Here is a 17,022-nt window from a genome sequence, read left to right as displayed (position 1 = left end):
TCATGATGGCATCCAATTTTGCCATCATCCTCTTTTCCACAACAGTTTCCAGTGTGTCCAGGGTTCACCCTATGATGGCACAGGCTTTCCTGATAGGTTTGTCCAAGTTTTGTGCTTCTTTTTGCTCAGGTTGCTTCCCCAGGTGACTTGCAGTGCAGAACACCCCACTGGCTACTATGGACTGGTAGAACATTTCCATCAACTTGCTGCACACATCAAAAGACCTGAGTATCCTTAGCAAGTCCAGTCTGCTCTTGATCTTCTTGTACAGCGCCACTGTGTTGTCAGACCAGTCCAGTTTGTTGCTCATATGAACCCCCAGGTACTTGTAGCACCAGATGATAGGTCTCAGAGTCTTCTTGGCATGCTGGAAGTGCATCATCAGCTTCTTTGTCTTGCTGATGTTGAGTTGCAGGTTGTTGCCCTCCACGACTTTCCTGTACATTGACTCGTCTCCATTATTAATGCAGCCTATGATGGATGAGTCATCTGGAAATTTCTGGAGATGGCAAGGGCTGGTATTGTGCTGGAAGTCTGTTGTGTAGAGGGGTGAACAGGAGGAGAGACAGGGCATTTCCCTGATGTGCTCCAGTATTACACACCACCATTTCTGACACACAGTCCATCAGCCTCACAAACTGCTGCCTGTTGGTCAGGTAATCGATAATCCAGGCGATTGTGGGAGAATCAAAACTGAAAGCCTTGAGCTTTTTCCTCATTCAACTGAGCAGAATGTTGTTAGAATCACTGGAAAACTTAAAGAATATTATCCTGACTGTGGTACCAGCTTTATCCAATTTGGAGTAGGCTCTGAGGAGAAGGTAAATGAGAGTATCAATAAGACAAAGGATGCTTAACTTAGAGGTTCAAGACATTCATTTGTTTGAATTGGTGTGATAAATGGCTTCAAGAATTTCCAGTATTTAGAGTATGTCCTTCAATTCTGTTCTCTTTCTTTTCTTTCTCCTCAGTGCCATGTGCTCCAGAAGGTTTAAACATAGATATGCAGTGTGAGTCCAGCTCAGCACTGCTTTCCTGGATGAAGAATGACGAAATCCTGGAGTATTACGCTTCAGCCACTTTGGCCGATGGAGAAATCCTGTGGTGCACCACTCAGTGGACGGGCTGCACAATAAATGAGCTAGCATGTGGCTCAAGCTATAACTTTGCACTGGTGGGGTTTGATGGCACCTGCAACAGCTCTTTCAGCAATCCCATCACACAAGGAGCAGGTACAATAATCTACGGCAAATCTCACACTTGACACTCTGCTCCTGTTTTTATTTTATTTCAATTAGTTAATGAGGCGTACAACTGTCATTTCTAGCAAGACGAGACAGGCGGTGGCTTTTTTGTGTTATTTAATATAACAAAACATACAGGGCCTTAACAAGTGTTCACCCACTTGGAAGTTTTCACATTTTTATTAAGCAACATTGAATCACACTGGATTTAATTTGGCTTTTTTGACACTGGTTAGCACCAAGACCCTTTCATGCCAACGTGAAAACAGATCTTTGCAAGTTGGTTTAAATTAATGACATATATAAAACACAAAATAATTGTTTGCATCAAAATTCACCCTGTTTATCATCACTTGTACAACCAATCGGTTTAAAAAGTCACAGAATTAGTTCAATAGAGACCACCTGTCTGGAGTTTCAATTGTCTAAATGCACCTTATCTGGGAGGTCCAACTTGTGGTGAGTCAGTTTGGTGACCTAACCTACACAATTAAGATAATTTGATTGAAAAGCACAAGTCAAGGGATGGGGACAAGAAAATATTCAAGTCTCTGAGTATCCCTTGGAGTCCAGTTAAATGAATCATGAAGAAACGGAAAGAGTATGGCACTGGTGTAAATCTGCCTGGAGCAGACCATCCACAAAAACTGAGTGATCATAAAAGAAGACTAATGAAGGAGGCCACCAAGAAATGTATGAGCAGTCTGTAGAAATTACAAGCTACAGTGATGAAGATTGGAGAGACTGTGCAGACGACAGCTGTGGCCAGTGTGCTTCACCAGTCTCACCCGTACGGGACAACGACAAAGACAAAACACCTGTTAGAAAATGCAAGTGACGACATGGCTAGAATTTACTGGAAGGCACATGGGAAACTTGGAAGAAGGTTTGATGACCTTTTTGGTTATCAGACTAAACACTATGTTTGAAAACTGCACATTTTTAAAAACACACCATCGCCACCTTCAGGCATGGTCGTGGCATCATCAGGGTGCCAAGATGCAGCAAGCCCTAGAAGTCTTGTGAGGATAGAGAGGAAAAACTCAAGGAGTTCTGCAGGGTTCTGTTTTGGGGCCGCTTCTCTTTTTAATCTACACCATCCCAATAGGTAATATCTTTCAACACCATGGTATTAAATTTCATCGTTACGCTGATGACACACACCTTTATCTTTCCACTAAATCCATTTCTGTTTTCCCTCTGAATACTCTTATGGCATGTCTCCAAGACATACAGTCATGGATGACTCACAATTTTCTCCAATTAAATAGCAATAAAACTGAGGTGCTCCTCGTTGGTTTTAAATCTACACTCGCTAAGGTTAACTATTCTTCCATTTTAATTACACAATTCCATTTAACATTAACCCAAATGTCTTTTCCCTGGTAGTCATTCTAGACAGTACCCTTTCTTTTTCTTTCCATATACAGTAACATTTCTCGGACTGCCTTCTTCCATCTCCAAAACATTTTTAGACTTCGTCCTGTTCTTACACCACACAGTACTGAAGTGTTGGTTAATGCCCGAGTCACCTCACGTATAGATTACTGTAATGCTATTATTTCTAGGATCCCACAAAAACTTATCCATCGCTTACAACTTAACCAAACTTCTGCTGCTAGGATAATAACCTGCTGCTCTAAATCCACTGAACATATTACACCTCCTCTCTCTCAGCTTCACTTGCTCCCTGTTTACTACCGAATGCAATATAAAATACTGCTCTTAACATTTAAAGCTCTCCACCACTTTGCTCCTCCCTGTCTTCCTGATCTCCTACAGACTTACACTCCCTCTCGCTCCCTCCAATCCTCATCTGCTGCTCTCCTTTCTGTACCGCACATCAAACTCTATTCTCTGAGTGCTCGAGCATTCTGTCATAGTGCTCCTCAGCTCTTGAATTCTCTTCCCTCTCTTATCTTAGACTTAATAACACATTTTAAAACTGCCCTCAAGACTTATCTCTTCAACATGACATACCAATTATGAATTTAATACTCATACTGCCGGTTATCTTTGATGTTTGCTACTACCTCTGTACCTTATTGCTATTTGATTTTATCATCCTCTTTGTTTTTATATCTTATTACTGTTGTTTAATTTCATTGTAAGGTGACCTTGAGTGTCAAGGCACCTACTAAATAAAATTTATTATTATTAAAAATGAATGCAGTAAAATACAACGAGATCCTGGGGGAAAACCTGAGGCAGTCTGCCAGAAACGTACACCTTGGGAGAAAACCTGTTTTCCAGCAAGACAATAACTCCAAGCATAAAGCCAAAGCTGCACAGGAATGGCTTCAAAACAACAATGTGGCTGAGCCAGAGTCCAGATTAGCAAAGAAGAATGATGAAAAATGGCAGTGTCCAGATGTGTAAAGCTGAGAAAGAGAGAGAGCTAAGAGACCTGTGCTCACAGACTCAAGGCTGTTATGGCTACAAACGGTGCATTTGCTAAGTTCTGACCTGAAGGAGCGAATATGTATGTGATCAATTATTTTTTGTATGCCTTCCCCATGAAGGCAGACTTCCAAAGTCTGAGCCTTCCATCTTTCAAACAGGCTTATTCTCTTACAGGGTCAGGGTGAGCTGGAGCGTATTCCTGCAGGAGCCATCCCGGATGAGATACTAGACATAAACAAGCACACATCCACAGGGCCAACCTAGAATTACTTATCAACCTAACCTGAACAAATTTAGGATGTGACAGCAAAGAGGAGTGCCATGGGAAAGCCCAAATAAGCGTGTCAGGATGGGCAAAGTCCATATAGGGGGAGGCAGAGCAGAAAGCTAACCACTACATGACACTGATGTGTGCTTTCATAATTATTCTGAACTACCTTCTCTGTCACAATGATATCTGTGTTAGGTTAGGAGGGGACTCTAAATTACCCCCACGTGAGTAAGAATGGGACACACAGATGGGTGAATATTCCTCTGAAGGTTTAAATTAGCACAACTGAGGCCAAATTATCACTCACCCTTTTCTCTTTTCAGTTCCATGCCCTCCAGAAAATGTAACCATGTCACTGGGACCAATGACAAAAAGCACACAAGAGCTACAAGCCGTATGGAGTGAAGTCCAGTGTGCTGAAGAGTATATGTTGGAGGTCCATGGACTTATCACTGGTGACCCCGAGAGCCAGTTCCTTCTGACATCCTACTGGACTACAGACCCCTACTTTTACATCCCACTCTTGTGCAGCTCTGTGTACAATGTGTCCATGATCTCCAGGAATGTGGCAGGGATTGGTGACTCTAGTGTTCCCGTGCAGGGCTTGACAGGTAAAGCAGGTTGTGCTGATCCATTTATTCTGTTGATCAAAATGTCTCCTGCGCTCTGAGATCGTCAACATTTTCTTCATGTTCTTCAGAGTCCATCTGAATGTCTGATTTCCCGTGTTCTTCTTTCCAGCTCCCTGCACTCCCAATGGAATCACTGTTGACTCGGTTGTCGATGGTTTGGTGGTCGTTTCATGGAATGCATCCATCTTTGCCACAGAGTACTGGCTTCTAACACCCGACGATTCGACTCTATGCAAAACATCCCAGCTTTCATGTGAATTACCAATCAATATCAGCAGCAGTGCCAAACTTGTCGCTGTCAATTCAGCAGGGGAAAGTGAGCCAAGTGAATCCATTTCACTAACCAGTAAGTGTGTTATTTCTGCCTAATTCACCATATTGTTTTTTAGAGCCATTGAAGGTAAAGTTTTTCTGGTTTTCTCAAGCTTTAAACTCTCTGAATCTGTAGCTGATGGCTGAATAAAGCCTTGACTTGATTGTGAGGTGGGGTGAATGGAGCCAGAATTCTACCTGCCAGGTTTTTTGGCCAAAGGTTACAATTTAAAGTACACCTTTATGTGCTTCTAGCAAATTTTGAACTTGAACTTGAACAAATCAATGAACTTTTATGGCAGCATGGTGGCACAGTGTTAGTGCTGCTGCCTCGCAGTAAGGAGACCAGTCTTGTGCTCCCTGTGTCTGTGTAGTTTTCCTCCCACTGTCCAAAGACAAAAACATTTGGCAACGCTAAATTGGAAACCATACATAGAGCTGACTGCAAAATTTCAGATATGGGCCAAGTTAGAGCCTGAAGTAAACTCTTTTGTCTTCTGGGATGGACTTACCATACGCCTTATTGAATTAGTGGGACAGTGGAGGTCTTGTTGTAATGTTGTTCTGCAAGTCTTCCTGTGACAGCTCCTCCACAGCTTTCCTTCGGTGGGCTTCCACTCCATCGTAATGCAGGCTGGATGGTTTTTGGTCAGCTGAAAGATGTGCCCTGCAAAGTTAAGTCTGCGTTCTTCCACAATGTCCTGTAGACTCTTTAGCCCTATTCAGTTCAGTATTTTTTCCTCATTAGTCACGTGATCCAACCATGTGACCTTAAGGATTCTCTGGAGGCATCTATGGTGGAATACATCTAGTTTCTGAGTTAGTTTTAACTGTCTTACTGGGGGCTGCACTGAGACCAAAAATTGGCCTTGAAAGTTTGTCCACCACTGTCTGTTTGAGGTCCACCAGTCTTACACTCCCCCCAGTGCATGTACACGTAACATTCCTCCTTGATTTGTAATGGAGCTTTACAGTCTTTTTATATAATACGCTACCAGAGCTGTCCATTTATCTCTCCAGGATTTTAAATCACCTGTAGCTCGCAAACCATTTGACCTATTGACCTGAGATTTGGCACACATATACTACATGACCTCTACTGTCTGCTTTCGGGATGATGATTGGCCTCTAAGGTCAAAGGTCAACCCAGGAAGGTCAAGTTCAAAAATCAAATAACCTGTAGCCTGAAATTTGGTACACATATACTATGCTGAAACTCTGCATTACAGCTTTATATTAAAAGAAAGAGTTTTGAATTATTACTCTTCCATCCATCCATCCATCCATCCATTATCCAACCCACTATATCCTAACTACTGGGTCACGGTACTCTGCTGGAGCTAATCCCAGTCAGCACAGGGCGCAAGGCAGGAACAAAACCCGGGAGAGTGCCAGCCCACCGCAGGGCACACACACACACACCAAGCACACACTAGGGACAATTTAGGATCATGAATGCACCTGACCTGCATGTCTTTGAACTGTGGGAGAAAACCCACGCAGACACGGGGAGAGCATGCAAACTCCACGCAGGGAGGACCCGGGAAGAGAACCTGGGTCTCCTAACTGCGAGGCAGCAGTAGTACCCACTGCGCCACCGTGCCACCCATTATTACCCTTTTTATTTTTATTTTATTTTATTGTAGAATAAACTCTTGGCAGTGGGCAGCTCATCCCTACCACCTTGGCCATCACTTCCCCTACCTCTTCATATCTTAAATCATTGTACACATATATGGTCAACAGAGTTCAAGGTCAAGGGTCAACGGAGTATGGTCAAGTCAAGTGCATTCACTGCACATTATCGTGCAGTGCACCATTACTGTCTAGTATACCAATATTCTGACAGGTTTGATTTGCATAAAATTTCACAAAAGTGGCCCAAGAATTCATTTTGCATGTGTAAAACACAAAACTTACTAAGAAGAGTTTTATGGTGGTTTTAAGGTTTTTTATTTAAGGTGTAAAACAATGAATATAGCTTTCTAAAGACGCTTACACACTTCCGTGTCCTGCTTACCTGTGTTCTTTTCCACAGTGCATGTTATCTTGTTTATGCCTGCAAATCCAAATCACTGCAGGGAAGTGTGGTGCGTTTTTTAAAAATGTGATGTGCTGCATATTTTCCACACAAAGACATACTACAATAGTGACCCTATAAACGTATAAACTAAAAGACCCCATCAGGCACATTCTCACCACAGCGTCTAGGTCCAGGACTGGTGGGTTACCCGTCTCTCTCTCTCTCTCTCTTTCCCAAGCTAAAGGGTGGGAGATGTGAGGACAATGTTGACCTTGGCGCCCTTAAGGCCCACCCTATGGTTCCAAATCTCTGGTTTTAGCACCTGGTGTTGAGACTCTAACGGGTGTGCTTAACCCATTGCAAAGCCGTGTTTGACCAACACCATCACTAACCCTGCTAAACTCAAACTAAAGTTGACATCCCCAGACCTGAACCTCTGAGACAAGATAAATGTGAGAATCTGAACCAAACTAATATTAAATGAGTTTATCTTATTTATTAAAGTGCACAAAAGTAATATTTAAAAGATCACAACAGTTTGACAACAATGGCACCGATTCAGGTCTTCAAGATGATCTGTCTATTTTACAATCTCGTTCTGCTTATATCAGAAATTCCTGTTTCAGACTGTTCTGATCTCCCCCTACTGCTTATCTAACGTTTTGTCCCACCGTGGACTTTCCCTTCTGAGATGGTGTAATACAGGGGTGCCCAACTCCAGTCCTGGAGGGCAGCAGTGGCTGCAGGTTTTCATTCTAACCCTTTTCCTAATCAGTGATCTGTTGTTGCTGCTAATTGACTTCTTTTGAATTAATTTTAATTGACTTGGTTTTTAAGAAAAGGTTCCCTGAATTTCTTCATCGTTCCTCTGAATTGCTTCATTTCTTTCCTTAAATGGCACCCAAACAGAAGTGAAATGTGAAGTAAGTGAGCCAGCAGAAGACCAACTAAGTCAGGGCCTCAAACTCCAACCAATTTCACTCCAACCAGTTGTTTAATGAGGCGCCGATTCTTGTCGTTAATTAAACCCGTTCTTTAATTTCATAGCTTGTTGCTGCTCTCTTTGTGCAATAGCAGACATTTCCGAAATTGTGGATTTTCTCTTTTCTAAGAGCAGATCAGCATTCCTGAGACCTTCACCTTTCTTTTTTTTTTTTTTCTGATATTGTATGATGGTCACAGTTTGCTTTTCCTGTTTTGGTTCATTTTGTATCTCATTATTGTTTGGCAGCTAACTAAGAAAAAAAAATAAGGAGTCTGATTCTTCTATCTAAAATGAATTCAAAAGAAGTTAATTAGCAGCAAAAACAGGTCACTAATTAAGAAAAGGGTTAGGATAAAAACCTGCAGCCAAACAACCTGTAACACATACAATGCCCTCCATAATGTTTGGGATAAAGACACATTTTTACTTGATTTACCCTCGGCTCCATATTTTAAAATTACAAATGAAACAATTCAGACGTGATAAAAGTGCACCCTGTAGACGTTAATTTAAGGTTTATTTACATACATTTCAGTCACACCATGTAGAAATGACAATACTTTTTTCTATATGTTCCCCCAATTTCAGGGCACCATAATGTTTAAGACATAGCAATGGCAGGTCTATTAAAGGCATGATGTTTAGTACTTTGTTGCACATCCCTTGCAAGCGATGACTGCTTGAAGCCTGTGATTCACAGACATCACCAGCTGCCAAGGATCTTCTCTGCTGATGCTCTTCCAAGCCTCTAAGGCAGCCATCTTCAGCTCCTGCTTGTTTCGAGGGCTTGTCTCCTTACGTTTTCCCTTGTATATGAAAGGCCTGCTCAATTGGATTTAAATCGGGTAACTGGCTTGGCCATTCAAGAATTTTCCATTAATTCAGCTTTGAAAAACTCCCATGTTGCTTTAGCAGTATGTTTGTATCATTATCTTGGTGTAGAATGAAGAGCCGTCCAATGAGGTTGGAGGCATTTACTGGAGCTTAAGCATACAAGATGTTTCTGCACACCTCAGAATTCATTGAACCACTGCCTTCAGCAGTTCCATCATCAATGAAGTGTGCCAGTATCTGTGGCAGCCATACATGCCCAAGCCATTACACCCCCAGCACCATGTTTATCAGATGAGGTGGTCTGCTTTGGATCTTGGGCTGTTCCTTCTCGTCCACACTTTGCTCTTGCCATCACTCTGATGAGGTTCATCTTTGTCTCATCTTTCCGCAAGACCTTTTTCAGGAATTCTGCCGGCTCTTTTACTTCCCTTTTCACAAACTGTAATCTGGCCATTTTGTTTTTGCATCTTGTAGTGTGGCCTCTTTAAAAACCCAACAAATGTATTCTAGTTCTGCATTTCAGAATTGCTAAATCACCTGCAAAATGAATTGTAGTGTCAGCTTCATGAAATTGCATGTCAATAGAAACGTACCTTTTTTGCTCGTCACTTCCTTTATTCCACAGTGGATAGAAGAGCTCCTGCTGTTTCTGGTAGGAGTTAGCTTTTTAAATAAATACGCCATATTTTGTGTTCTGTTCATGACCTTTTTCTGAATTTCAATTTCAATTTCGTTTTGCCCCTTTGGTTCTAGGATGTTTTGTTCTCGGTCGACTTTCCTGGTATTTTGAGCTTTGTTTGCATTTCACCAGTTTTCATTGGTTACTTTATGCCCCTCTGCATGTCCATAACACCAGCCTTTTCTAAACCTGCTTAATCAAATTCAGGGTCATGTGGCAGATGGTGCCAATCCCAGCAGCACTGGGGGCAGCCTTAGACTCCATGCCCTTTCATTGTAACGTGCAAATCCACAATCACTCCTCCCAGACCAATTTAAAGTCAACAGTTAATCCAGCACACACAGAAGTAACAAGAGAAAATCTCACGATGAAACATCGAGGATGTGCAGACTCGAAACCGACGTTGACTAAGCCACAATTTGACTTCAGAGATCTGAAGCTGCTAATGCAGAAGAACAAACCACTGCACCATTGTGCCACACTCCAAGAGTTTTGTGGTGACACTTTAGTTTTGGTATCGCAACAGTGCATTTATTACTCATTTACTCTTACGTAACAAGACCTTAACAAAGGTTTCTTTTCATGCTAATGACACTTACAAAGCATCAGTAAAGTAAACCTAACCTTTCAAAAAGCCTTTGACACAATCCTACACTAAAGATGAATTCTGAAACTAGAAGCTGTAGTCATCGGAGGTCACCTACAAAATGGGATCTCTAGGTGGTTAACCGGCAGGAGACAAAGAGTACAGATAAGAGGAGAAGACTCTCATGGGGCGAGGTCATCAGTGGAGTTCTCAGGGGTCTGTCCTTGGACCATTACCTTTTCTGATTTATATTAATGACATTGATTCTGGTATAGCTAGTAAATTCACAGTAGACACTAAAATTGGAGAGGTGGCAGCAAAAAGAATTCAAAGTGACCTGCACAAGCTTCTGAACTGGGTGAACACTTGAAAAATGGAGTCTAATGTAGAAAAGTGCAAAGTGCTATGCGTGGGGAAAAGGAACATAAATTATAAATGCAAGATGGGAGACTCCGTCCTACAGGAAGCAACCTTTGAAAAGGACTTAGTGTTTACATTGACATTGACGACTACGCAATGCACAGGAGCAATTCATGTTCTTTCAGCTGCTCTGTTAGGGGTTCCCACAACAGATCATCTTTTTCCATATCTTCCTGTCCTCTGCATCTTACTCTGTTAAATGTACAGAAGCAATTAAAAAGGCAAATACAATGTTAGGTTATAGCATGAAAACTGTTGAATTTAAGTCAAGGAACGTTATGCTCAAACTATATAAAGCACTAGTAAGACTGCATCTGGAGTGTTGTGTGCAGTTCTGGCTAACACGCTACAAGAAAGACATAACAGCACTTGAAGCTGTGCAGGGGAGAGCAAACAAGTGCAACTCAGGACATAAGGACATGTCCGACTGTGACAGACTCTGAGAATTAAACCTGTTTAGTCTCGGGCAGAGGAGATTATGTGGGCACCTAATCCAAGTCTTGAAAAATTCTCAAAGGCATCGACAAAGTAGATCCAGCAGCATTCTTTCAGCTTCAGGGTGAATTAAGGGGAAGTGTATCTAAAACGGAAGTCGGGAAGCACTTCTTTACGCAAAGAGTCATGGGTCTCCGGAGCAAACTAGCGAGACATGGAGTTCAAGCAGAAACCTTGACAACCTTTAGGAAGAATCTGGATGAGATATTGGGACTGCTTAAGTATCTGGTAAACAAACAGGCTTGATGGACTGAATGGTCTCCTCTCATTTGTCAAATTACTTATATTCTAAAGTGGTTATGTGTAACCTGCTAAAATAACTTCACTTTAAAACAATCAGAGGAAACGTAAGTGAAACATACAGTATTTCACTTGATATTGCATACTTAAACTAAAGATCTGTGAATCCTTCATATTCATAAGTAATTTTACTGGCATATTAAACGCCACACTGCACAGAAATGAATAACCACTTAACTGAAGCCTTATAACAGTAATCAGGACTTAAAGTAGGCTTGGCTGAGGTCTAGTTGCATAAGAGTAAATGAATAATAAATGCCCTGTTGCTGTGCCTAAACTAAAGAGTTACCAGTTTTCTTTTCACTAAAAATCTATCTGAGACAAGCTGCTTTGGCTAACACAAAAAGGAAGAGGGCGCCAATATGATAAATATTTAACTTGCACCACTTACTTAATTTAACTCAGTGGTTCTCAAACTGTGGGGCGGGCCCCACTAGGGGGGCGCAAAGTAACAAAAAGGGGAGTGCGAAGATGTGAAAAAAATTAAACCGGAATCGAAAATATGAAAAGTACCAACCAAACCAAAACAAATGAACTTAAACTACATTCTGATACTAGAAAAATACATATACAGTTAGATAAATGTCGATAAAAGTTAAGTAGGTATAATAAAATATGCATCTATGATATATCATTAATTAAAAAAGAACAAATTGGTATTAGTGGGCTCCTTCCAAAAAATGTTAGGGGGGGCGCGATTAAAACTGTTATGAAAACTCGGGTCGCAAATACTTAAAGGTTGAGAAACGCTGATTTAACTGCTGTATAAAGTAAGTCTTAATTTTCAAAATTCTAAATAGTGAATAATGAAAGAGGACGGAAGAATGGAGGCATTTTACTGCAATACCAATAGCGTTCCATCTACTGACATGCTAGCCCCTTAAATTAAAGGGTGCTTCATCCATCTATCCATTTTTAGCTCTCCTTAATTTAGTTCAGAGTCATAGGGAGCAGAGCCTATCTGAGCAGACCATGGATGGGCTGCCAGTATGTCACAGGGTCACACTCACGAACACTAGGACAGCTGCCAATTCACCTGATGTGCACATTGTTTTGGGACATGTGTGTATCCAGCAGGGGGCGCATGCTCCCTGGGCTTGTGTTCTTTCTTGAATGCAGGACATACACAAGCCTTATAGTCATCATTTTTGCAACCATAATTATTATATATACTGCTCAAGAAATGAAAGGAACACTTTTTAATCCGAGTACAGCATCAAGTCAGTGAAACTTCTGGGCTATTGATCTGGTCAGTTAAGTAGCAGAGGGAGTTGTTAATCAGTTTCAGTTGCTTTGGTGTTAATGAAATTAACAAGAGGGGCACTAGAGGGGCAACAATGAGATGACCCCCAAAACAGGAACGGTTTAACAACTGGAATCTACTGACATTTTTCCCTCCTCATCGGTTTCTTCACTAGTTATACATTTGGCTACAGTCAGTGTCACTACTGGTAGCATGAGGCGATACCTGGACCCTACAGAGGTGGCACAGGTAGTCCAACTTCTCCAGGATGGCACATCAATAAGTGCCATTGCCAGAAGGTTTGCTGTTCTCCCACTACAGTCTCAAGGGCATGGAGGAGATTCCAGGAGACATGCAGTTGCTCTAGGAGAGCTGGACAGGGTTGTAGAAGGTCCTTAACCCATTAACAGGACTGGTATCTGCTCCTTCAGGCAAAGAGGAACAGGATGAGCGCTGCCAGAGCCCAACAAAATGACCACCAGCAGGCAGGCCACTGGTGTGAATGTCTCTGAACGAACAATCAGAAACAGTCTTCATGAGGGTGGCCTGAGGGCCCGATGTCCTCTAGTGGGCCCTGTGCTCACTGCCCAGCACCATGGAGGTCGATTGGCATTTACCATAGAATACCAGAATTGGCAGGTCCACCACTGGCGCCCTGTGCTTTTGACAGATGAGAGCAGGTTCACCCTGAGCACATGTGACAGACGTGGAAGGGTCTAGAGAAGCTGTGGAGAATGTTATGCTGCCTATAACACTGTAACGCTATTCAGCATGAATGGTTTGGTGGTGGGTCAATGATGGTCTGGGGAGACATATCCATGGATGGATGCACAGACCTTTACAGGCTAGACAACAGCACCTTGACTGTCATTAGGTATTGGGATGAAATCCTTGGACCCATTGTCAGACCCTGTGCTGGTGCAGTGGATCCTGGGTTCATCCTGACGCACAACAATGCCCGGCCTCATGTGGTGAGAGCATGCAGGATCGCCTAACCTAAATCCAGTAGAACACCTCTGCGACATTATGTTTTGGACTCTCCGACCCTGCCAGGTTGTACCTCAGTCTGTCCAAGAGCTCAGTGATGCCCTGATCCAGGTCTGGGAGGAGATCCCCAAGGACACCATCCGTTGTCTCATTATGAACATACCCGTGACGTTGTCAGGCATGCATACAAGCATGTGGGGAACATGCAAACTACTGAGTACGATTTTCAGTTGCTGCAATTAAATTTGGGCAAAATGGACTCACCTGCCGCATCATTTCTTCACTTTCATTTTCGGGGTGTCTTTGAAATCAGCCCTCTGTAGGTTCATAAGTTTCATTTCCATCAAATGATGTGGCACATTACCATATCAGTCCATATCAGTAGAGATATCCAGCAGGATTTTTTTTCCATTGCGATTTGATGTGTTTTCAAAGTGTTCCTTTCATTTTTGTGAACAGTTACTATATAACTAGCCGTCCCCCGCAGCTCCACCCACATAGTAGTGAAACAACAGTAAGGAGGGCCCAGCCCGGCTCCCTACTCCGGACGTCATGCTTCTTCCTCCCCTCAGCCCGCAGCTCCTGTCTTGGGTTAGCGTGAATAAATCACTCTTGCAAGCGAACTATGATTCTTAGTGCGATGAGAGAATGGAATGTTCAAGCATATTATAGAAAAAAGCCTGATCCAAATCTGTTAAGTAGTTCTCTAGTTCGCTAGCTAAGCAGAGGTGGTAAGGTATATACCCCGAGGCTGGTGTGTGAGTGAGGAGATCTCCGCCCCCCTCACCTCGGCCCGCTGCGTTTTTCTCGGATACGCACAAATAAATCGGTGTCGCAAGTGAATTATGATACTTAGTGCAATGAGAGAAGTGTCAAAATCAATTGGAATGTTCAAGCAAATTATAGAAAAAAAAAACAATCTAAATCCGTTAAGTAGTTCTCTTGTGAAAAGCGGACAGACAGACATTGTTGGATTTTATATATATAGAGATTATATTATACTAGCCAACCCGCGGCGTACCATACGCCGCATAATCAGGCCGGTTTTTAAATGATTTTTAAGCACAGGGAGAAAATTAACATTTGAAAAATCAGTAATGAAATAAATCAGCAAGAAAAGCAACATTGTAACAATGCACAGAACGAACCAACACACAATCGTCCGAGACTGAAAACTGGCAGACCACCATCGCACCCTGCCCGCTCATGTGCCCACCTCCAACTCGTCACTTGAGTCGTTGTCGTCTTTTCACAGTCCACATGCACCTGTGACTCATGTAGACTTTTCATTGCTCTGTGCGGTTTTGGCTGCTTTTCTATATATAATCCACCAGGAAACCCGACCACGGTAGTAGCGCGAATTGCTGTATGTAGCGTGTAAAACATTTTGCTATGGTGCACACGGTCGTGCGTCGTAACTGAACACTCGGTTTTTAAAGACTGCTTACTTCATTGTGTTTTAACCTCAGTTGTAAAGGATTGTTTTAAGGAACCCATGGGACCCTCGCAAACCGTTTAACACGCTGCATATGGCGGTTCACCTCCGTGAGAAACATGCCTCTATGAACAGTCAATGTGGCTCGGAGGTGCATGTGGCCTCTATGACAGATGAATATAAATGACGCCATTTTTTCTGTGTCGTCGCGTCCGAGTTGGTGGGCGTGGCTCTGCAAGTTGTTGTCGTATCCAATGGTCTTGGGGTTGGTGGGCGTGGCTCCTTCCTGCGCGCGCCATAGGTGTCTTACTTGTCAGCGGCTTAGTGAATCCACGCCCCTTCCGGCGTGCTTTCCATGGGTGTCTTGCCTTAGTGAATTATATATATAGATATTTTACAGGTAAATAATTAGATGAGAGAAATGTGGTACAAAAAGAGATATATGTATTTAACTTGCTTTAAAATGTAGCTTCTACCACAAAATACAAAGTAGTATAAACATTTATACAAACATATACATGCCAGAGAGAAGCATTTGGAACAGTATATTAAATAAGGTAGCATGTGAATGGCTTCTAGCTTCTCAGTGATTCCTTTACAATATAAATACTTACATATTGGAAAATTTATTGAGCTGTTTTAAGGAAATTTGCCAGGTATGGGTATGTTATGTATGGACTGTGTTCTTCTGAGACCCAGCTTGTACACAACGCTCATGGCCTGTGCCTGAGAACAGGGCCATCTTACCAGCATCATAGGCCCCTCGGCGAAGTAACACCCTGGGAACCCTGTTATGATAGCAAACCAGAACCATACACCGGCATCAGAAACATTAACATATCTTAAGTCTGCCCTACCTGAAGATAACTATGCCTGGGGTTATTGGCCGAGAGAACTTTGAATAGAAGACAAGGCCCCCTGGCTATTATGACCAACTAGGGAAACTAGCCTGCTTGAGTTGTCTTCCACCTGTATATGTCTTTCTGTCAGGCTCTCAGGGCCAGTGTGCCAGCTTATTTGTGTGGTTTTAGCTATAAAATAATGGGTTTGAAATGAATGTCACAGATCACAGTGGCACACCTTGACCCTGGTCCTACAATCAGAAGCACGTGAAGTAAAACCGATCAAAATGAAAATTCCACACTGGCTACGACCTGGCCAGGATTCAGACCCAGGACTCTGCAGTAGTGTGGCAGCACTGCCAACCACTTTGCCACCATGCCAAGAATGCTTTCTACAAAGGCAGCCACAACCTAGCAAGGCAAACCCTGTGCAAGAAAAAAAAACAAAAAAACAAAAATAAAAAACAAAAAGTAGGTCAAGTGGGTGGTGGGGTGGTGTTGCCTAGCAACGCTAGTTTACTCATCTGCCTGCAGTTTTACATGCGTGGAGGCAGACTTCTTAGAAAGGTGCTTTCATTATTTATAACTTGCTCTTTCTGCTTTCTTCTTTCCTACAGGCAGTCACATGCAGCGAAAAAGACGAGATCTCCACGAAGAGTCTGAAGAAATTAATGGTATGTTTTTAAAATGACAGCGCCTTTAGAAATCTTGAACTGCCTTTTACTTAGAGTTTGCTAAAAGAGACTAAAAAAGCTTTTTTTTTTATTTTTTACAAAACTGGCCAAGTGTATTTATTAAGATTGATGATACATGGAAAATAAAATGACAAATGGTATTTGTTATAAATTATTCAGATAACACCAAATATGTTAAATACAAAAAAGTGAACACAATCAATTATAGCTGTAGACTCCCCTACATCATCACCACCCCGCCCAATCAGATTTTACATACAGTATGTCTCACCAAGTGCAGTGTGGGACAGTGGGGCTAAAAGACATTGATAGATAGATAGATAGATAGACAGGAAAATTGATAGATAGATAGATAGATAGACAGGAAACACTACATGATAGATAGATTTTTTTTTTTTGTTCATTTAACCACTATTCACTTATACGTGCCTCCTGATCCACAAATATAAATAATTGTCCATAATAAACACACATTTCATAATCAGTTTACTCCACCATCACTCCCCCTGTACTCGTCTCCCACTCCGTACTTCGCTCTCCATTATACACACAGCATTGTATTCCCCAGGAGTCTCCTATTCTGAGCTTTCAATCATCCAGTATTTAAATATTTTGAAGGACATTTAAAGAAGTCAC

At 42.1% G+C, this 17,022-nt stretch overlaps 1 protein-coding gene across 1 annotated transcript in view; it reads left to right on the top strand.

The window, feature by feature from the left end:
* LOC120514791 overlaps nucleotides 1–17,022 on the top strand; it is a 217,889-nt gene that overhangs the window by 191,935 nt on the left and 8,932 nt on the right. Inside the window, exons 44-47 of the mRNA XM_039735347.1 lie at nucleotides 972–1,232; nucleotides 4,242–4,529; nucleotides 4,660–4,896; nucleotides 16,309–16,365. Of these exons, the coding sequence (XP_039591281.1) occupies nucleotides 972–1,232; nucleotides 4,242–4,529; nucleotides 4,660–4,896; nucleotides 16,309–16,365 (843 nt within the window). The remainder of the gene's footprint in view (nucleotides 1–971; nucleotides 1,233–4,241; nucleotides 4,530–4,659; nucleotides 4,897–16,308; nucleotides 16,366–17,022) is intronic.

Source organism: Polypterus senegalus, chromosome 14 (genome assembly GCF_016835505.1).
Source record: "Polypterus senegalus isolate Bchr_013 chromosome 14, ASM1683550v1, whole genome shotgun sequence".
NCBI lineage: Eukaryota > Metazoa > Chordata > Cladistia > Polypteriformes > Polypteridae > Polypterus > Polypterus senegalus.
Note: the sequence above shows the minus strand (reverse complement) of the source record. Positions and strands in the feature narration are given on the sequence as shown.